At 40.9% G+C, this 22,350-nt stretch overlaps 2 protein-coding genes across 4 annotated transcripts; one reads left to right on the top strand and one right to left on the bottom strand.

Annotated features, from left to right (window-relative positions):
- Window positions 1-5,790: 5,790 nt before the first annotated feature.
- Window positions 5,791-15,452, top strand: LOC103705403 (ras-related protein Rab5A-like). 3 transcript variants are annotated; one of them, XM_026803995.3, is made up of 8 exons: window positions 5,791-5,946; window positions 6,534-6,611; window positions 6,702-6,869; window positions 9,383-9,431; window positions 9,969-10,042; window positions 13,867-13,960; window positions 15,034-15,132; window positions 15,262-15,452. In XM_026803995.3, the coding sequence occupies exons 1-7, from the start codon at window positions 5,908-5,910 to the stop codon at window positions 15,096-15,098; spliced, it is 567 nt and encodes a 188-aa protein (XP_026659796.3). In that variant the 5' UTR covers window positions 5,791-5,907; the 3' UTR covers window positions 15,099-15,132; window positions 15,262-15,452. The 3 variants fall into 3 exon arrangements, with proteins under 3 accessions (XP_026659796.3, XP_038971622.2, XP_008787322.3); XM_039115694.2 differs by having other exon boundaries at window positions 14,630-15,132; XM_008789100.5 differs by lacking the exon at window positions 15,034-15,132.
- A 3,146-nt stretch (window positions 15,453-18,598) lies between these two features.
- LOC108511224 (Eukaryotic aspartyl protease family protein) lies at window positions 18,599-20,269 on the bottom strand. Its single transcript, XM_039115840.3, has one exon. The coding sequence runs from the start codon at window positions 20,140-20,142 to the stop codon at window positions 18,730-18,732; it is 1,413 nt and encodes a 470-aa protein (XP_038971768.3). The 5' UTR covers window positions 20,143-20,269; the 3' UTR covers window positions 18,599-18,729.
- Between the last annotated feature and the right edge of the window lie 2,081 nt (window positions 20,270-22,350).

Below are 22,350 nucleotides of genomic sequence, written 5' to 3'. Positions count from 1 at the left end.
GTGCGCATTTAATTGTTGACAGTCGTAGCAAGGTATGGTCCCTGGTTGATATGTCGTGGCGTGGCCAGCAAGCAAAGTATGGTGCGGTGAGGCTACTGCAGGGCATGGCTGCAGCATATAGATGATAAGGTCGGCCTGTTGAGCTCGGCAGCCTTCTGTGCTCGGCCTTCTGAGCTCGGCATCCTTCTGAGCTCATGCATGCTGAGGTCGTGCATGTCGAGATCATGCTTGCCGGGGTCATGCTTGTCATCGGATTCGGGTTCTCTGATTGTATTAGCGGGGTGGTCCATTTTTCCCCCCAACACTACCCTTCGACTTTCGAGTTCGAGCTGCTTTTTGGCTCGGGCGAAGAAAGTAGGGTGTACCTCTCGTGCAGTCGGAGCTAACAGCCTTAAGCCGAGCTGTCCAAGCCGAGCTAAGCGACTCTGCTCCGAGGTCGACTTCAGCGGCCTTCTTTGGTTTGTGGTCCACTCAGCAGGGTACCTCCACTCAGATCGGGGTGCATCATCATGGGAGGCATCGAATGGTCTCGAATGTCGTCGAAATGGCGTCGAAATGTCATCGAAGTGGCGTCGAATGTCGTCAAAATGGCATCGAAATGTCATCGAAGTGGCATCAAATGTCGTCGAAGTGTCGTCAAATGTCGTCGAAGTGGCGTCGAAATGGTTTCGAATGTCGTCGAAATGGCGTCGAAGTGTCGTCGAAATGGCGTCGAATGTCGTCGAAGTGGCATCGAAATGGCGTTGAAATGGCGTCGAAATATCATCGAGCACTTAGATGAGCATAACGGAAGAGCTCGATCACTTAGATAAGCTCGAGAACGAAAGAGCTCGAGCACTTAGATGAGCTAGAGTACAGAAGAGCTCGAGCACTGAGATGAGCTCGAGAACAAAAGAGTCCAGCTCGGAGGTAAGCATCAGCTCGAGAACATAGACGAAGAAGGGCGATGTTGGAGATGGAGGTACCTTTTGGAGACATATTGACAGCTCCCGAGCTTTGAGGTCCCTCAGGACTTGGCTCAGCACCAGCTAGGAGTTGTTGGAGGCCGTTAGGCGGCACACGTTGAGCTCTGGGCCGCGCCGCTGCCCCTCGAGGTCGAGGAGCCATGATCATGCAGGATCCATGGCTACTCAAGAGCATTTTCCTTTGCCAGGCTGGACCCGATATTGTTGTTGCCTTGGTTGGCCAAGAGTTGCGTTGTAGGCCGAGCTGACCTGGGCCATGAGAAGGTTTAATTTCATAGTACTTTCTTAGGATGGAATCCCTTGTGAATCTGGCCAGAGGAGCGCTCATCCTTCGGAAGGCATTACAAAATAAGGCGTCAGCCAAGCTTTCATTATGTACTAAAATCCTTTTTAAAGCCTTGCAATGATGAAGGAAATAGCTACAGCGTTGTCATGAAGAGGGCTCAACACCCTTTTGGTCTTCATCGGAAAAGGAGATGACTTTCGCAGTGCACGGATGCTTTGAGGAAGCTCCTTCTTCCGAGCTCGATGCTTCAGGTGCCTCTACTCGCTCGCCCTCCGATGGTATTGATGATGCCCGCGAGAGTTCAGTTATCGTTCCGCTCCTCACGCGGCACTGGGTTTTGTTCCTCGGGCTCTCTCTTGTAGGCCTGATCACCGACAAAATAACTCAACCAACCTCGGCAGACAAGTGCCTTGATCTCATCACGGAGCTCGTAGCAATCCTAAGGGAATCTACTGCTTGGTTGGGAGTGCTCCTCCTGGCGCTTCTTCTGCATCTTGGCAGGTCATTCGGCTGCCTCCCGCCGAGAGGCCATGGCTTCCTCAGCCTTGGTGTACTTGCGAGCTCGGGCCAACATTTCAAGAAAGTTGGCGGGAAAGCTCTTCTCGATGGAAAAGAGAAATTTGTAGGACTGAGCTCCAGTCTTCAATGCCGACATGGCGATTGACTGGTCGAGATCGCGTACCTCCCATGTGGCCGAGATAAAGCGATTGATGTAGTCTTTTAAGGATTCTACCTCCTTCTACTTGATGGCGAAGAGGAAGTCTGAGGTCTAGCGCTGACGCCGGTTAGCGGCAAAATGGGTGTCGAGCTGCCTGCCCAGCTGTTCAAAGGAGAGAGAGCTTTAGACCGGAGAACCAAAGACGAGCTGCCTTGTAGAGAGTCGCTGGGAAGGCTTTGCAGAGTAGAGCATCTGTGGCTCCTTGGAGTGTCATAAGGGCCTTGTAGCTCTCCAAATGATCCAGAGGATCAGATGAGCCATCATATAGCTCAATCTGTGGTATCTTGAACCTCTAGGGGATTGACTCATCCATGATCCATTGAGGGAATGGAGACTCTATTGTAAAGTCAAGGTCGGCGTCTCGCTTCGGGCCTCGGTCTCGAAGCATCTGTATCTGCTGCTCAAGTCCTCGACTTTTCTGCCGAGCTCGGATGGGGCTCCTGTTGCAGCTTGGCATGGGGCAGACCCCGCCTCAGATGGGTGCTCCTGTTCTCGAGGCGTCAGGCTTCGGCGCGAGCTCTCAGGATGATAGATGCGCGACAAGCCCTCCTGGCTTGGGGGTCGAGCTCGGTGGAAGCTTCGGTGGTGGCGATGCTCTACAGAAAAATGACATCGCGAGCGGCGTCCTGAGGACTCATACTCGTGAGGAGGGAGTAGAGGCTGGTCTTCTACTTGCTATAGGCTTTGAACGGACGCAGTGAGTGCTTGGACTTGTTGGACAAGCAGGTTGAACTGCTTTGATTGGACTTGAAGGACTGGATCCGCCGGAGGCCTTGGTGATGAGTTCTGGACTGAGTGTCCAAGACTTGGTGCACGATGTCGGGAGACGTTAGAGACTCCTTTACTCCTTAGCTTCATGGTCACAACTCGGTCCCTTCTTATAGCGCCAACTGTTACTGGAAACTGGATCCGGGGGCGACCATTGGCTAAGAAGGAGGAGCTCCGGGAAGTGGTGCGTCAGCGGGCTACGTCCTCTGGGGGACCTGCATGAAGCCGGTAGCCGGGGTTTCTGGCGCCGACCCTCCGATGCTTAAGTCAGAGGGAGCTTTCGTGAGAAAGAGAGAGAGTTTATATGTAGAAGTCAAAGTCAAAAGTTCCCAGTCCCCTCTTTAGAGGAAGAAGTTTTCTTTTTATAGGAGAAGTGCCAATGTTACTTGCGATGTGACTGGGCGAATTAATGGGTTACCGTCATGATTGGGCATGATCGTGTGAATTAATGAGTTGCCTTGGGTGACTGGACGGAGTTGAGTGAGTCAACAAGTTGCCGTGGATGGCCTGAGATTTTAAGCTGGCTGGAGGTCCGTGGAGATCGTGCGCATTTAATTGTTGACGGTCGTAGCAGGGTATGGTCCTTGGTTGATATGTCGTGGCGTAGCCGGCAAGCAAAACATGGTGTGGTGAGGCTACTGCAGGGCATGGCCGCAGCATGTGGATGACAAGATCGACGTTCTGAGGTCGGCAGCCTTTTGTGCTCGGCGTTCTGAGCTCGGCAGCCTTCTGAGCTCATGCATGCTGAGGTCGTGCATGTCAAGATCATGCTTGCCGAGGTCATGCTTGTCATCGGATTCGGATGCTCTGATTGTATTTGTGGGGTGGTCCATTTTTCCCCCCAACATATATCATCCCCTATAAAAAGTTTTTGGTGCTTGAATCTCTGGAACTCTAAGTGTATGCTCTTCTAACATAACCTTTGCTTTAGAGATGGTTGTAATTGAAGAGCATGGTTGCATGCTAACCACTAGAATACTCCCTAGAAAGAGCTTTTATTATGGTAAGAGAGCCCTTTTTATTTCTTTTCACTTATTGGAAATTTGGAATATAAAGGTGTAACAACCCACGACCTCACCCAAAATGACTAGCCGGAAGGTATTATTTAGGTTCCTTGATCCTGTATAAGTACCCAAGATCTACCTAGCGAATAACCGATGTAGGACTAAATACACGCTTGCACGGGTCCTCACATACTTCTCCCGTTCAAGTCTTCATGTTCTCGTTAGGCTAAGGGTTCAAATCCATTCAAATTTAATCACAAATACCACGATCGGTCCGTGGTCAACCCCAATAGATCTGTGCTGCAGTGTTCCCTTTGTAACAACCTAGGACCTCACCCAAAATGGCTAGCCAGAAGATATTGTTTGGATTCCTTGATCCTGTATAAGTACCCAAGATCTACCCAGTGAATAACTGATGTGGGACCAAACACACGCCCACACGGATCCTCACATACTCCCCCCGTTCAAGCCCTGACGTTCTCGTCAAGCTAAGGGTTCAAATCCATTCAAATCTAATCACAAACACCATGATTGTCCCATGGTCAGCCCCAATGGATCCGTGCTGCAATGTCCCCTAGTCCACATAGGTTATGGACGGGTTCGCTCTGATACCATTTGTAACAACTCAGGTCCTCACCCAAAATGGCTAGCCGGAAGGTATTATTTAGGTTCCTTGATCATGTATAAGTACCCAAGATCTACCCAACGAATAACCGATGTGGGACTAAACACATGCCCGTACGGGTTCTCACATACTCCCTCCGTTCAAGCTCTGACCGTCCTCGTCAGGCTAAGGGTTCAAATCCATTCAAATCTAATCACAAACACCACGATCGGCCCGTGGTCAGGCCCAATAGATCCGTGCTGCAGTGTTTCCTAGTCCACATAGGTTATAGGTCAGGTCCGCTCTGATACCATTTGTAACAATCCAGAATTTCACCCAAAATGGCTAGCCGGAAGGTATTATTTGGGTTCCTTGATCCTGTATAAGTACCCAAGATCTACCCAGCAAATAACCGATGTGGGACTAAACACACGCCCGCACGGGTCCTCACATATGTAACAACCCAGAACCTCACCCAAAATGGCTAGCCGGAAGGTATTATTTGGGTTCCTTGATTCTGTATAAGTATCCAAGATCTACCCAGCGAATAACCGATGTGGGACTAAACACACGCCCGCACGGGTCCTCACATACTCCTCCCGTTCAAGCCCTGACGTCCTCGTCAGGCTAAGGGTTCAAATCTATTCAAATCTAATCACAAACACCACGATCGGCCCGTGGTCAGCCCCAATAGATCCGTGCTACAGTATCCCCTAGTCCACATAGGTTATGGGCCGGGTCCGCTCTGATACAATTTGTAACAACTCATAACCTCACCCAAAATGGCTAGCCGGAAGGTATTATTTAGGTTCCTTGATTCTGTATAAGTACCTAAGATCTACCTAACAAATAACCGATGTGAGACTAAACACACGCCCGCACGAATCCTCACAAAAGGTCACCAGAAATCTCCCCATTTTCTCTACATAATCTCTTTTTTATTTTTAGAATTTTCGCTTTAAAATTTGTGCTCACCGTAACAGCAATTTTTTTGTTTTGTTTTGTGTAAACCGTTATATCCGGAACATATCGGTATCGGCCGTCCGTTGCGTGTACTTGTGACACGTGGGATGACTATTCGACTGCCACGAAGCTGGTCCATAGGCGGTGGACTCACCACCGTGCCGGCCACGTGGCGGCACGCGTTGTTTCCTTCCGGTTTCCTTTCCCCCGACACCAAGAAGACCAGAAAGGGTCGTAATCCATGCCCTCCCCTGACCGCCACGTTTCACGCCCAAAAAATCAAATCACGACTAAGAAACCTGCCCAAAAAAGCGGCCATAAATTGAACGGCCAGGATTAACGCATTGGTGCATGGTTCATATCGGGATGATGATAAGGTTTCATTTCGGGAGTTAATGTTTTTGTCTTTATTGTAGGTTATCATTAATAGAAAGAGTTCCGAGGGAGTAGCAGAACTTAATTCCATTAATACAAAACAAAGCCCCCCTTAAACCATTCGTTTCCGGACCCTCTCGGTCTTCCCCCTTCCACGCCAAAATAAGATTTATAATTATAAATTCCGTATAATTTCTTTTCTTAGGGTTTGAATCTTGGAATCGATGGCGACTTCTGGAAATAATATCAAAAGCGCTAAATTGGTATTTTTTTCCCCTAAAATTCTGAGCCTTGGATTTGTTATTGTATTGGAAATTTCATGTTTGCGGGGCTTAATTTGATGTTCTGGTTTAGTATCGAATTAAAGATCCCTTCCATATCTAGCCTTCTTGTGTTTGATTTGAAAAATTATTTTTTATGTTTGTTGGGGGAGTGATTTTGCTGTTGCTTATTTTCTCGAATTAAATATCATATTCTTCAGCTGGGATCGGTCCTTCGAGGCCTAATTCAGCTGTTTTGGTTTGAATTTCTTCAATTTTTTATTATTTTTTGTTTGTTTTAGAAATTTTGCTGAAGCTTTCAGCAGATTTTTTTATCTGGTATTTAGTTTTAAAAAATGAATTGCAGCTGTTGGTTATGGTTGACGGGTTTATGGATTTAGGTCTTAAATTGCATTATCTTCTTGGAACTATTGTTTCTTTTTGTTGGGTTCGGAGGCTATATTTCACAATTAATAGAAAAGTTTGTTCTTTCTCTCTTTCCGGAATCAACTTTTAGCATATTCTTCATTTTAAACTTGTCAAGCTTCCTGTATTAGATTTGTGATAGTGATATTGATTTGGTAAATCAGGTTCTTCTTGGAGATGCGGGAACTGGGAAGTCTAGTTTGGTTTTGCGCTTCGTGAAAGGACAGTTTGTTGAATTCCAGGTTGGTTTATATAAAAATTAGGATTTTGAGTGGAATTTTAGTTTTGATATGGTAAATTTGGTTCTTAGTTTGGGTGTTTTGATACTGTAGGAATCAACAATAGGTGCAGCGTTCTTCTCACAGACATTGGCAGTGAATGATCAAACAGTGAAATTTGAGATCTGGGATACTGCAGGACAGGAGAGATATCATAGTTTGGCTCCCATGTATTACAGAGGAGCTGCAGCTGCTGTAATTGTTTACGATATAACAAATTCGGTTAGTAAATTTTGATAAGACTCTAGCAGAGCTATTTTAGGATAAAGTTAATCTGTTCTATCATCCTTATAATAATTGCCATGAATGCTTTTTTTCCCTTGTAAACCTTTAGGACTGAGTTTAATTGTCATTTCTTTAATGTAATAGAAAAGGGAAACAAAATATAAGCAAAAGGATTTATAAGCTAAAAACCCATTCAAAGACTAGTATATGTGAGTATATCCCAAAAAAATAAAAACCTGGTTAAAGAAGGATTAAATAATTCCTGGGGTTTAAATTCCTTAAAGAATACTTGAAAGTTTTGAGTTATATTTTACTTTTGCTAGAGACCATAAAACCATGGATCCATCCATCGTCAAAAAAATCATAGAAGTAGACTCTTCAAGGAATGATCTTTGTCTGAATGAGGATCAGGTTCAATTGGAACTCGTCATGGGCGAAATTTCTGTTTCTGATGTTTGTTTGTTTGATTGTTTTTTTTTGTTGTGCCATCAATAGTCTCTTTTTTATGTTAGTCTCCAACTAAATGCTTAGGACAGGAAATGACCACATGTTCCCGAGTTTCTTCCTGGCGTTGAAGTGCTGATGTTACATGAAAATACATCACAAGATCTTAACAAATGGACATGCGACATGGGGCCTACGCAGGGCAAGAATAAGGAAATAAGTAATTTAAGTTATGCTTAGGATAGAAAATGTGCTTTTGAGTTTCTTTGTTTTAAAGTGATGATGATCTAAGAAAATGGACCACGAAATCCCTGCACATGGATATGTGACACAAGAATTAAGAAAGGTGAGAATTGAGGAAATAAGTAGTAGGGATGCAATATCCATTTCCAGGAAGGAAAAAAAAACTGACTTAATATAACTTTTATGGAATAGGAACTTTTTTTAGAAGTGGTTCTTTGTGCTGTGATAGATGAACTTATTGATCACCTATCCTTTCATCATGACTTCTAAATGATCAATTTTTCTTTTTCTTTTTTTGTGGATACTTCATAACATTGAAGTAGTTTCTTAACTCTCCTCAATCACTTGGCATTATAATGGTTTTATGTTTTCAAGTAGAGTATAAAACAATCAAGAAAAATAGTTTTTTTTAATTTAAATGCTCATCCAATTATTTATAGTACTATGAAAATGACACTTTTAGAATCAAGGAATATTCTTTTTTGATCTGTTTGTCATTGTCCATTCTGAGAATGTCATCCCATTTATCTTAAGAGTATGTAAATTATCCCACTTGCTCTCTCCCCCATGCCATCACATGCATGTGATTTCTTTCCCACTTCTACAATCAGATTAGACCTTTTCCTAAAACTCCCAAACACGTTGGACTATATACCTTTTTCTCTTTGGTTCAACTTAAAACACATTTGATCCTCCTGCCTCCATTTTCTCTATCTTCCCACCAATGATATCCTCCCTCTCTTTCTCCACTTCCCTAAAACCATCCTCTCTCTCTCTCTCTACAACTCCTTCCTAGTAAATAATTCCTGTCTAATCTAATTCTAATGCTAATAAATATGGAAATATTTTTTTAATCAAATCCTACCAATAAGTAATCTTGCCCAACTAGATGTTCATGTTTTGGAAAGGTTTGTCCAAATCAAATCCTACCAATAAACAATCCCATCCAATTAAATTCTAATAGATATAGCTTTCTTTTTAAAAAATCAAATCCTATAGTTGAGAACCATGTTATTCAAAATGACTGAAAAATAAAAAAATATTTAATGTGCACCCTTTTTTTTTATTTTTACTTAAGGTCATTTAATCTCTTCTCTCAAACGTGCATTGCACTGGTTGCTAATATAATCCAATAAGTCACAATGTGCTTTTCAGGTCGGTCTTTTGTCTGTAGGGAAGACTCGAAGAAGAAGAGTATTTTGTTACCTTTTCCTTACGTTAGGATAGTTTGCATACAGTCTCTTTTGGAGATATATTAGTGCAAAATGTGTGAATGTGTGGATGACTCCATCTGTGCTTATATCACATGTTTCCTAGAATAATGCTTATTACATTTGAAGCTGTAATATTGTCAGATCTGTACGTAGGTGAATTTTTCCTACCAGAATATGAGTACTGCTCTAAATTGCTGTCTGTAAATAGAATAGCTGATCCAAAGATGCATGGGCTATGCCTTAGTTAACTATTTTTTATATCTCCTTGCATCAATGTGGCCTTAAGACTATTGTACTGTTTGATGGAGGAATTTCTTTCCAAAGGAATCCTTTTGTAGGTTGCTGCAGAACAATCTAAAATTTTTACTGTCGCTTAATTGGTTATTGGAATTTAACATACGGGTTCAGTAAGTATTAACTAAGTTTGATGCAAAACTTGGATCAAATGATCATATTTTTGGCACTGTACAACTGAATAGAGGAGAACTAAGCAGCTTTGAAGGCAGTTTTACAAGTGTGTCAAGATTGATACTGCTTCCCATGAAGTTTTTGTATGATGAATAATTTACTTCATATATTTCTTAAAGATTCCCACAATTTTTGTTGCAGGCTACGTTCATGCGAGCAAGGAAATGGGTTCAAGAACTTCAAGCCCAAGGTAGAACCTAGATTTTTTTGATTGAGATGGCTATTTCTTCTAGAATTCTGATAGTATTATCTGATATGTTGTTACCAAAAAAATCTATCCAATATCCTTTGGCGCTGATGAAGCTGCTCTAAAAGGATCCTGAATTGCACCTAACTTTCTCTCTCTCTCTCTCTCTCTCTCTATGTGTGTGTGTGTGTGTGTGTCTTTATACTCCATTAGATGTTTACATGTGCATGTTTTTTCCTGGAGGGGTGTGCTTTGCTCCATTGGATATTAGTTTTGTTCCTTGACCGAAGATCTTTCAAATGCTTTCCTTGAAAACTTCAACAGTGTATTCTTGATCAAAACAAAGGAGTGCTTGTTTGGTTGCTGGAAATTAAAAAGATGTACTGTTTGTAATGTGACTTTTAGTGTGATATTTGGACCTCTGGAAAGATGCCAGTGTACCATGAGACTTATTTTGTTGAGTTTTGCTTCCTAAGATGGTCTCAATCAATTGTCATATGTTGACTCCAGAGTTATTGATGATGATTTGTGTTGTTTCAGGTAGCCCAAGCACAATAATGGCTCTTGCTGGAAACAAAGCTGATTTATTAGAAGCTAGGCAGGTGTCTGCAGAGGCAAGTACTAATCTTTTTATATGAAAAGTTTAGCTCATACACTTCACTAAATCTGTTGATGTCTAGGAATACAGTATTGGTAATTGGACAAGTCTCTTAGGTTTCTTTCAAGTAACAACAATAGCATGTATAAGTTAGGTAGACCTAATGGATATTCAAGAGGATTGAATGAGCACTATGTGCAGTGATCTTAGGGGGTGGCAGCAATCCCAGCTCAGCTAAGCTTTGCTTGCATGGCTTTGGCCGCTCTCTTGGGTATTTCTTGGCTTAGTATGGACATATGGGAAGTCTTCTGGGATTCTCTTGGCTTTATTCAACTTATGTCATGCATTGTTTATCTACTCAACATGAACTAGCTGTTGGATTACTCGGTTCTTATTTCCCCTTTTTTCCCAACCCCCCGTGTTATCCTTAGCTATGCTGTCAAACTGCTTGAAACTGGGTCTTGGGAAGATTTCCTTGATTCCCTGTTCCCTACTTGCTTTAGAAGATCTAGAAAGATGGGAATGACTTCTTTTTCCAAGGATGGTGATGCCCACTGAAACTCACTATTCAGACATCCAGCAACTTGGCCATCAAAAACTACAACAATCTGAAAACATGTGTTGTTGTTTCTCAAAAGTGACTTGTTAAGGGTTTGTTGCTAGGGCGTCTCAGCCTCACAGCCTGTGGCCTGTGATCCCGTACTCTCCTTAAATGGTTGCCCCCAAGTAATCCTTATGTCAAGCTAAGCTTTGGTGGTGCTATTACCCCAGTACATCACTTGACTTCATTGTGTTTTAAGCTTGAGAGCAAGGTTTGCTATCCTAATTTCAAAACCCGTACTGGAACCATGCTAATAGAGTGTCAGTGTGCCTGATACAGGGTCAGTTCGCATATCATGACTTGGTACGCCTCTTGTACCAAGTCTCGGTTTGGTATCGGTATGATACGATATGCACTAGTACGACAAACCTTCCTTTGAGGCTGCATTCTCAAGACCAATCAAGTTAAGTAACTTCTCTATAATGTTTGCGATCAATCGAACATTGTCGTGTCATGGGAAGGGATCTGGATCATGTCCTTAGATCTTCAAGATACTGCACCCTAAGTTGTCATCAATTTGCTGCAGCAAGTCTAGAGAATAATAACCGGTCTTACTCTATCCTAAATGATGATTGCATCAACCTTCATGGATTGCTTGACATTGTTAATCCCTGATGCATATAGGGAAGCCAATTAGGTTACTGATTGGCTCTCCAGATATGCACTTTCTGGCACTCCATATGGGCCGCAGGTTACTTGTCAATCGTTAATGATTTTGTTTTAGTTGACCATAGTCTAGTTCCGTTTTCTTAAGCTGTTAAAAATACTACCAAAGCTCAAGATGGGAAAAAAAAGAAAAAGAAAACAAAATTGCAACCTGTCCAACTCATCTTTGCTCACTTATATTTTTTTTTTCTTCCAGTTTCTCCCAATTACTGGCTTGTTTCAAGCCACTTGATTCGCATAACACATTTATCTACACCCTTTATTTGTTGGATGAAGAAACCATATCAAATCATTTTTTTGAAAGAAAAGAAAGAAAGGAAAATATGATAGGCATATCGCCAAGAATTGGATTCTATTGTTAAATACAGAAGAGAAACATGCAAAAAATATGTTACTTGTGATAGAAAGAGTTGGAGAGAAAGAAATGGAAGAAAATGGATCATGAAGAAATTTTGGGAGTTTTAGTATCACTGACAATTTTTTGGGAAGAAATTTGACAGATTACCTTTCAAGTAATATGCCAAAATTCAGAAATGTTTTGCAAATGAGCTGCTCCTATCATTTTGTATGATTAACCTTACCGATTGCAATAATATCATTTTTATAATGTTAATTTATTAGCCTAAAAATGTTAAAATTTGGTGCTGACTATGCATCCATTTGACTGCTTACCATGTCCTACTTTTCTTCTGTTAGTTGAGGTGAGACTCATCCATTAATTTCCATGCCTGCATAGGTAAAAGGGCCAGTGCTGTTTCTCCTTAGCTTGACTAAGTGCCATTTTGAGTCTCTAATATCCTGTCTAGTATCACAGCATCACCATTGTTACCTCCAGGGACTGCTTAACTATGTGCCCAAACTGTTCTACATTTGTGGCCTTAGGTCGAGTCTGTGACACTTGCATGATTGGTATCAACCAAGTCTTCTTGTGACTTGACTCAGAAGTCCATGTCTTGCTGTGACCATGATCAGTTTGCAAGGTTATGCAAGTGAAAAATATTTTGGCTCTCAACCACATGTCCTATTTATTTGATTGCTGTATGACAGGGGCTATCATTTTCCAGGGTCCTCAATTCCTTTGCTGGGCTTCTATATTTTCCCTTGGCTGGAATGCTTCTCTCAATGATTTACGCTCTTATATGATGATTTACTCAATAATTTACCCTCACATAAGATTTAGTATCAGCAGAGCAGTCATGCTTCTGTCATATAAGTTATTAATATCTCAACTTTTGTTCTGCTATCTTTGCTTGGGAATGCTGTGATCAGTTTTGCCATGGGCATCATGATCCTATGGTTGCTGACTCAAAATTAATTCCTTAGTGGCATGATCTCATACTTAGATATTAAATGAGTGAAGCATCAATATAAATGATAATTCCTCCCAGTGACTGTGAGTGACAACTTTTGCAATTCCTGAAAACTTCTTGTTTGGTGGTCTAGCGTGCAAGACGTCAGGGTTAACAGTTGATTGTGATGTCATACTTCCATAAAAATGAGTGAAGCATCAATGTAACGATAGTTCCTGATAATTACTATATTAATCACAACTTTTACACTTCCTGAAAACTTGTTCTATGGATTTTATGTGGTATTTCCATTTGATGATCTAGCATTCAGGACCCCAGGTAGGGCTGAAAATGGATCGAACATGGATTGGGTAATCCATTTATATTTGACGAAAAGGATATGGATAGGATATTAATCGGATGCAAAAATTCATATCTATATTTGCTTCAACAGATGTGGATACATATCAAGTATTGAAGGTACAGATATAAGTACGGGTATAAGTCATATAGTTGAACTTTATAACCATAAATTTGAAAATATCTTTGAATAGAAGGTAAATTAAGTCGGTAGCCTGTTGGTATGATCATTTATTTCCTCTGAAAATTTGTAAGTGCTATACATGACGAATAGAATTACAAGTAGAACCAAATATTCGAATAAGGATTGAGTAGATGTTTACCTATATCCATATCCTTTTTCTTTGACTGATTTGAATATGGATATGAATATTAGTCGGATGGTCGAATTTGTATCCATAATTAGATGGATTCGGATATAAAAATAGATGTGGATGGATATTATCCGGTTCACTTGCACCCCTAACCTCAGGGTTAACGGTTAGAGCGTATAACTCAAGTAATTATAGCTGATCCAATTATTTGCATTACCTTGATTGGCTGTTCATAGTACTGAGATATAAAGGATTTAATGGAGACTGGCCATCAAGGCCCACCTCGTTTGAACAACCTGATGCCTGCCTGAACTTTGAGTAATATTAACTGAGCTGTGATTCAGAAGGATCCACGTCTATGGTGCCATCCTTCTCTCGTGTCATCCAAAAATTTAGCAAATTATCACCAAACCTATTTATTCTCTTTTGGCCTTCCACTGATACATATGAGATTGTGTATTTTAGCCAATCAAATGGATGCATAGATCTAAACGTACTTTGGATACAACTAGACTTCATCTCATTTATTAACTCATACTCTTCCCTTATGTCTATTTTCAGAACATGATTTAGTTTGATTATAACTTTGCTGTTGTCCTTGTTATTTTAGGAAGCCCAAACATATGCTCAGGAGAATGGTCTTTTCTTCATGGAAACTTCTGCTAAAACAGCAAGCAATGTCAATGACATATTCTATCAAATTGGTAGGTCTTTTTTGCCACTTCTCCTTTCAGTATTGATTCAACATAAAAGGTTTCCAACTTTTAGCATGTTATTCACTGGGTGCGCATGCACTCATTTGCACAAACATGTGCTCCGGACATTAGTCAGCTCAGGTTCCATAGTAGCTCATGCAACACCAAGTACTTGGTATAACTTTCTTTACTATCAATTGGTTGCATGTGATTGTATAGGCTGTAAAACGCTCCCCTGCCTTTTCCCCTGCCCATGATTTATTCTTGGGATCTATTGGTGATGTGGAAGCCTCATCAAAACCTTTGCATTAAACTATTTGAAACATAAGGTCATAATTATCCGATATCTGTAGCATGATCTTTCAACTATGTGTTCCATGGGTCATAAACTTTCTTTTCTGGAGTGGTTTGTTTTTCCATCACGGGCTATTTTCTCATGTTAAAAATTTCTAGAAGTATCGGACCTCAAAGGATTGATCTGCGAAGCACATGCGAAGGTAGATGTCACCTTCCGATAGACAGGATCATTGTTCACATCCCTGATTGCCACTAATCTAAATTCTTGATCATCCAATTAGTGGTCCGGCTCTGACATATGGCTGGACCTTAATATTTTTCTTTGTTTTTAAAACAAAAGGATGAACATCTGGGCTAAAGATGTTTGTTTTTTCATTTCAGCAAAGAGATTGCTCCAGTCTCACCCAGTACAGAACCCTCAAGGAATGATTCTCTCAGATAGACCAGCTCAAAGAGTTGTCAGTACCGCTTCTTGCTGCTCTTAGTGCTCATCACCAACTCACTGGTCAATTTGTCTATTAAATTTACTGAACGAAAATGCCATAGGTGAACAGCCACCAACTCCGCAACAACTATTTTCTAATCATGATTCTCCCATTTTTTCATTGTGAATAGTAGAATGGTCTGAAGTGAAAGATTTGCTATCTTGTCTTCTTATTCTTCTTTTAAGAACTGCACTCCAGCCAAAGATTCCAACATGGCCTTCTATTAAAGTTTTGAGAACTACTTTTATGGGAAGAGTTCTTTGTATTTCAAACTTCATCTATTGGTCATCCTTTTGCAAGGGTTGAAGGATCAGGCCTCCAAAACGTTTTGTTTAAAGATATTTGAAAGGGAACTCTCAGAATAACATGGTGCAAGTATTTTGAGTGGACCATAACATGGTGAATGCTCTTTGCAATATGCTTTTTACTTCATTTCCAGTCCTTTCATGTGGTCGTCCATAATATCATCTTGCAACATGATTTTTACTTTGCCATGCGGGCTAATGTCGGAGTACAAAATTCATGTAGGTTTGCTGAATTCAGAAGACCTCTCCATGCCATGTACTGACCATCTCCTACCCTTCTGAATTTAGAGGGCAATGAATGTTTCAGGGCATAGTTTCATCTCCATGCATGTTCTCAGAAAGGAGTGCTCGAACTTGTGCATTACTGTACGTCAATCCTTTTAAGAGCATATTACAAAGAAAAAAAAAAGAAAAGAGATGGTATCAGCATATTGAAAGAGATGCTTTTCTTTGCAATATGCTTTTAAGAGCATATCCATGTCATCATTCGAACTCTACATCTAATTCAATCAAGAATATGCATCCTCCGACTTTGAAAGAAAAAAAAAGAAAAGAGATGGTATGAGCTTTACAGCTCAGTAAAAATCTCCATACATCCACATTAATATAATAATACAATTCAAAAATAGCAAATAAACAATATTGTAGTGGAAATATAAATCATGAAATTTCTTGTTAGACATTCAGTATAACTCAAATTATTATATATGCATATAACATGCATTGTGTATCATGACAAATCCATCAAAAATATTATTAGTGATTTCATATATCTAATCTTCCATTATTATTTACATTTTTGATCAGTAGTTATTTTTTCTATTTGAACTATCCATGGTCTTGCTTCTCGTGATTCGCAAAACATAATCCTACGCTTTGGGCCATGATAGCAAACCATAATATCTACGCTTCGGCTCGAGATGACAAACCAAAATGTCATGATTCGGTTCATGATTGGTAATCCATAATACCCATACTTGAGCCTGTGGTGACAAATCAAAGTGTCACGATTTGGTCCAATCCATAATATGACTAGTCCAAAATCTTCTGCTCGACAAGCAAACTATTCAATTTCATCCATGCTAGAAAAAAAATAATTTTATATTATATTTGTTTACCAAATTTCAAAATAACCAGAATGATATTCCAAACAACCAAAATTATCGATAATTGGTACATCTGTACAATAAAGAAATATATTCATATTAGAAATCAATAAGCAGTTGTGGTAAATAATGCAAAATTCAAAATCATTGGCACATGTTACAAAATATATATTATCCATATAGATGATTGTGTGCATAAATTCTTACCTTTATCGATGACAAACTCAAGTACAACAAACATTGATCTATTCTTCGATCTATAAACTCGGAAATAAGATGTTGTATTCAAAACCATCTTGCCCAAGCAATTGCTTATCTACAGAGCCAAGTCTCATCATCAAAACAATTGTAAACATCCAGGATCAATGGTGAAAAAATACAAAATAATAGGGTAGACGATTGCACAGTGCTAGCTTGGGACTTGGGTCGCACGGTACCGGACTGGGACCCCTCCTAGGATCAACCAAAACCCACGTAATTACCTGGTCCCTCCATTGGTCCATAGGCATCCAGAGAGAGGAGACAAAGCAGAGAGAGAGAGAGTGGAATAGAGAGAAAACAAGAGGGAGAGAGAGGCTGGTGGGTTCTCTTCTCAAAAGAGAGGAAGAAGAGAGCTTAAGGGCCGGCCAATGCCACAGTGGCGACCACCAGAATATGGCCACGTCAACAACAACAGCCAGCTTGGGGGAAGAAAAAAAGACAAACAGGGGAGAGGAAACAAGGAATGCTTACATAAAACAACTTGCCAAGAATGCTTACACAAAACAAGGAAGACTTGGTGAGATTTGCCGGCGGTTGATCGAGGTTTGGGGGCGAGATGGTTAGAGGAAAGAGAGGAAGGCTTTTTATAGATCAAATTCCAGGGTTTCCACCAGAGTCTAACGAGCCCTAAGATTTGCCTTCCGACAAAATTGGAAAGAAGAGGCAGAAATGGGCGATGCGGAGTTCCTTAGTGCTCTTCGGGGTATATTGCTTTTTGATTTTTTTGGCTGTATCCGTACACGTTTTGTATGATACTTTCATTTCAGCAAAAAGAAAAGAAAAGAAAAGAAAAGAAGAAGAAGAAGAAGAAGAGAGGAGGCAGACTTTCATGGCAGTCTTCTTCTTCTGGCTCAAGGCACTTGAGCTCCTTTTTTTTTTTTTCCACCATGCGCTGATATTCATGGCAGATATTTCGGGCTTGTGCAATCTCTTGGGCCAGATAATGGACCGGGTTCTCACAGCGTGCACTTCTGAGAGTCTAGATTCTTTGGATGCATAAAAAGTAAGACTGAAGGATAATGTCATTTTAAGTAATATCAAAGGAAAAAAAAAAAGTAGAACAGGACAAACTCTGCAAGTGGTGATGAATCAAGATGACATTAAAATTGTGTGATGAATCAAGACGACGTTAAAACTTATCTTCAATGTCAATCCCTGGCCATCAGTCCTAGCAATGAGTAAGCTATCTAAATCACTTCCACACAGTAGCAAATCTAATTGAACACACCTTAAAGTTTAATGATTCTAATAGCAATAAAATTTGCCTCGGCTTTTTCCCCATATTTCTCATTCAAAATGAAAGGCTTTTCCATATTAGATTGAGTTACAATCTTCGCTCCAAAAAAAAAAAGAAAAAAAAAGATTTGAGTGGTAATAAATGCTATCGGTCAGGAATTCTGAATTTCTTGGCAGTCAAATAGTTCTGATCTAAAAGATAATCAGATATTCCCAATTCATTGGGAAATGAACATCAGTTACTTTTCATGGACTGATAGGTTGGAGTCAATGAGCATATGGTTGATTAATGGGTTAATTTGTACATTCAATCAAATGGTAAAATAGTTTTGCTAATCATCTTGTTTGAGCTAACATCAGAAGATAGACAGGATTCACTTTGGTGGAGTGTAACAAAACTTAATATATCACACCCACAAGAATAAGCCATCATCATCCCAAACTGCACTATGCCATGGTTGTTCTTGTTGATTTGGTCTAAGTTTCAAAGCAAAGGTAGTTGGAAATTTTTAGGCTCCTTGTTATGCATTTAATGAGTTTTATCTGAAGATATGCATAAATAACAAGATTGTTGAATAATTTGTGAAATAACTACTCAAATCGACCTGATATTCTTTTGTATTCATTGGATCACACTTGGGCACATATGCTTGCAAGTTGATTATAAAAGCTAAACCATAAGTTAATTTTTTTTAAAAAAGAAAGGTAAGGTCAGAAAGGGATGGATTAACTCATGTACCAGTGCCACAGCAACTGCTAACTAATTTGATTCCCCTGTGACTAATTACTTAAGACCAACCCCACAATAATGAATGACTGAATGCTTTTTAGAGCTCAAATGATTTATTTAACAGATTGCATCATCACCACCACTTTTAGAGTGTAGTTCTCCAATACTAAGCAAAAGAATATATCCAAGGCATCAACCTTAATCCATCCAAGCCCATTAAAGGGAAAGGGGCAATAGCCAACCATAAAGGGCTCAGTACCCTTTTGAGCTCCACAACTACAAGCCTGCTTTATTTATTCCGATTCAGAAACATCCAAACACGACAAAGAGACCTCTGAAAACAAAGAACTAGCTACTTCTAATGGAGCCCATAGTTTGCACAGTCCATTGGAAGAAACCCAATCCTCTCCTTCTCTAAATCATAGACAACCTCCATATTTTGCTGCTGGAAGCTCCCAAGAACACCAGCTGGTCCATAATCATCATCCATGGCCTGAAACAGTAAGCACTTCACTACTAGAGAGTCCTTTGGAGCACCCACAGCATAGAAGCAGTCCTCCTCAGGCAAGGTGAGCTTCACACTATTCAGAAAATGTAACGTAATGGTAGGTAGATCATCTGAGCAAGAGCTATTCGAGCAAGGAATCTTGTAGCATAAATCGAACCCAGTTCTCTCCTCAAGCTCGTTCGATCTCATGTATGTTATCCCTGACCCTAACTCTAACAATAAGTGCGAATAAAATGGCTCTGGGAGGTGGGTGTAAGTCGTCCCCGAGTCGATCAACATTCCCCCATTACCCTCCAAATCAAAGGATTTCAAGCTCAAGGGAGCTTCAATAATGGTCCCATTGCCAACAGTAATACCCTCTAGGCCAACATAGTAGTAATTTGGATATATGGGAGTCTTTAACATAGGGGTGAACTGATGGTGCTCTTTGGAGGAGATGGCAAGGTCCCCTACAACCAAAGGACTAGTGATGTTTGGATTGTTGGCAAACTTGTACCCCAAAAAGCAATGAGAGAAGCCCTTCTGGAGGAAACCAAGCTGCGAGGGGAGAGAGAGTACACCCTTTCCGAAGCCTGCAATCCCAATGGGCTCCCTGTATGTGGAACCCACACACCCAAAGCAGAAGCTTGGTATCTCCCTTAGCACCACCGGATCACCCCCATGTACTCTGAGAGTGTCCCTTGTGAGGCTCCCAATGGTCAACCCCCCTGCCCCGTAATTGTACGAGAAGGAAGGGCAGGGCCTGGGGCAGGTGCCCCTCACAAGGCTGCTGATGGAGCACCCGGCCATGGCGCATGGGTCGTAAGGATTGTCGGAGCTGTGGACGCTGGTGCAGAAGGGGCTGGTGCAGATATCTCTAAGAAATGAAGGGGAGCGGGAGGGAGAGAAGGTGGCCACTAGTTTGTAGTTCCTATAATCGTCACACTCCATGCATTCAAAGGAGATGTTCCCACAAGGGACCCAGGTGAGGTCGCTTCCAGTGTCCATGTACACTTGAATGACTTGTGGTGGTGTCCCTAAGTTTAAGGAGATGAGATAGCCATCTTTGTATTCCCTAAGTGGTTCCACCATGTCCGAGACCTCGAGTGGCTTCGAGCCTCCTGCTGCCGCTGACAATGGAGAGAGGGCTCTGGAATGGGTCAGGCCTAAAACCAGCGACCCATGACCTTTATGTTCGGATGCATGACACTGGGAGAATAAGGTGAAGGCGTGGAGGAGAAGAGAAAGGGAAATGGTGGCTGTTCTGAAGGAGAAGGATGCCATCTTAATTCCTTCTTTTGATGTGGTGAGATAAGCTGAGGAAGGGTACTTATAAGCAATGGTGGGTGGTGAGATAAGTTGAGGAAGGGGTACTTATAAGCAATGGTGGGCTTTAGTGATGGTGGTGTTTGATGGCATTCGCAGTTGGAAAATTGGCAGGAAGTGAGGTCTGATGAAGACCACTTGGAGAGACGTGATGTGTAATGATTGGGTGATAACTCCAATACCAACTTGGAAGGTACATACGTGCATGGGGATTGAAGGGCCATACAAATAAATGGACTAAACTAGTAGGGCAAGCATGAAGAAGAGGAGTTGCGTTCAGTCTGCTGTTTGGTTGTCTTTATCGAAAAATTTCAAGGAAAGCAAGTCTTTAGAAGCCAAAGGCTGCTTGGTAAGGTGCTTTCACAGGAATCAGAGGATGGGGTCTACTTCCATGGACCATTTCATATCTTTAGAATATCTTTAACTCAAGGTGGAACATTCAAGACATGCGCATGCTCAAGTCTTTTTTGTTCTCTCTCTCCTTCAGCTTCTCAAAAAGCTACGCAGGAGCATGTCCTACGGTTGCTTGTTTTAAGGGAAGGGACCATCGTACACAGATACAAACATTAGTTTGTGAAGGTGGAGACGAACAAATATTGAAGGAAATAATTGGAGATAAGGGCTCATGCGGGGACTGGTTCTTTAGGTAGTGGAGATGGCACTGTGATCGATGTTTAATTCTCTTGGTAGCTCGCCCTTTAGGTATGTCCTTAAGACGGTCCATGGAGATAGGATAAAGAAGCCAACGTGACCCATGGGATTATTAAGTTAGGATAGTTAAGATTTCATATTTTGCTATCCTAACTTGATCCAATTCAAGCTGACCCATGGGATTATGTACCTAATCTGGATGCAATATTTAACCTAACTAAACATGAGCCCACCCAATAAATAAAGAAAGAAATTTATACTTATATGTTACATTTAACTATACCTTTCATTCTATTAAGTTATAGAATTGCAAAAATACGCTTAAATAAAATCCTAATTAAGAACCTAGTATTGATCTAAGAATGATTGAAATCTTTTGCAAAACTTAAGTTATTTATATGATGGGACTTAATTTGATCGATTCTTCTTAATCCAATTCAACATGAAACTAATCCAATCAATCTGAGTTTAGCTTAAGATAGAATAGGTTGATTTGGAGTCATTCTTCAATCCAATCCAAGCTGTCATAGTCTCCGGCCCAACCAAATTTGTCTCCCATGCGAGCGGTTAAAATTTTAAGATTTATTTCAACCCAAAAAAAAGTAAATTTAAAATTTTTAATTAAAAAACAAAATTGTTGTAAAGAAAATATTTAATCCTCTCCGTGGAGGCGACCTCTAATTAAACATGCCGACAAATAATTTAATACAGTACAAGTATTGTCGGCACATGCCACCAAGGTGGTAGCACAGATGGAACGGGGTGTTGGCTTCTACCGGGGTGGCACAGGTTCAAAACGCGCGGGCGTCGATTAACGCTGCCGATGGGAGCGCTACTGGTCCGCTGGTACCGAGGTGGCGCTGGGATAACATACTCACACATGGGTGATGAGCTCAGTGAGGGAAGCCCATTGGTCGAGAAAGGTACGCGAAAACTTGCGGCCTGCATCGAACATTCTCTGGTAGAAGGAGTGCCCAATTGAGGCTGCTACGCGGGTGAGATTCACCTCTCTCCCTCCCCTCCTATTTTTTCCCCAAAAAAAAAAAATATTGTCGGCACATCATTCAATGCATGAAACCTCATGTCATATCATTGAATGATTCATCAAGGCATTCTTTTTGTAATTTGATATTTTTCTGAAAGAAGCTTGGTCAGTTTACCAATACACGTGTGTGTATCCACGTGCATGCATGCATACATACAAACCAGCATAAACATATTTACAAATATATAAAATATCTATGGGCATATAAGAACAAATATATCCGCAATTTTGCATGTAGACATGCACGCTGATCGCTCATGCAGACATCTTAACACATTAGAACACACGTGCGCATACCCACAGGGTGTCACGCTTGCATCTTGATGAAGAACTCCAACAAACATCTTTCATAATATAAATGAGTTGGCGAGATGGACATGCATACGCCAGAACAGGATTTTATATATTGGCCGAATGTATCATATAACAAATAAAAATGCATTTAATTATCAACAAATACAACAGAAAAG

This window comes from Phoenix dactylifera, chromosome 9 (genome assembly GCF_051530095.1).
Source record: "Phoenix dactylifera cultivar Ajwa chromosome 9, Ajwa_hap1_PhDact_Kaust_v1.1, whole genome shotgun sequence".
In the NCBI taxonomy this organism is placed as follows: Eukaryota; Viridiplantae; Streptophyta; class Magnoliopsida; order Arecales; family Arecaceae; genus Phoenix; species Phoenix dactylifera.
This window is presented reverse-complemented; position numbering and strand designations above follow the sequence as displayed.

Bases quoted from the DNA above. Each gene is read 5' to 3' on its own strand.
- LOC103705403 (XM_039115694.2), top strand. From the start codon at position 5,908: ATGGCGACTTCTGGAAATAATATCAAAAGCGCTAAATTG. The intron at 5,947-6,533 runs GTATTTTTTTCC...TTGGTAAATCAG, and splicing joins ATATCAAAAGCGCTAAATTG to GTTCTTCTTGGAGATGCGGG. The intron at 6,870-9,382 runs GTTAGTAAATTT...TTTTTGTTGCAG, and splicing joins TTTACGATATAACAAATTCG to GCTACGTTCATGCGAGCAAG.
- LOC108511224 (XM_039115840.3), bottom strand. From the start codon at position 20,142: ATGGCATCCTTCTCCTTCAGAACAGCCACCATTTCCCTTTCTCTTCTC.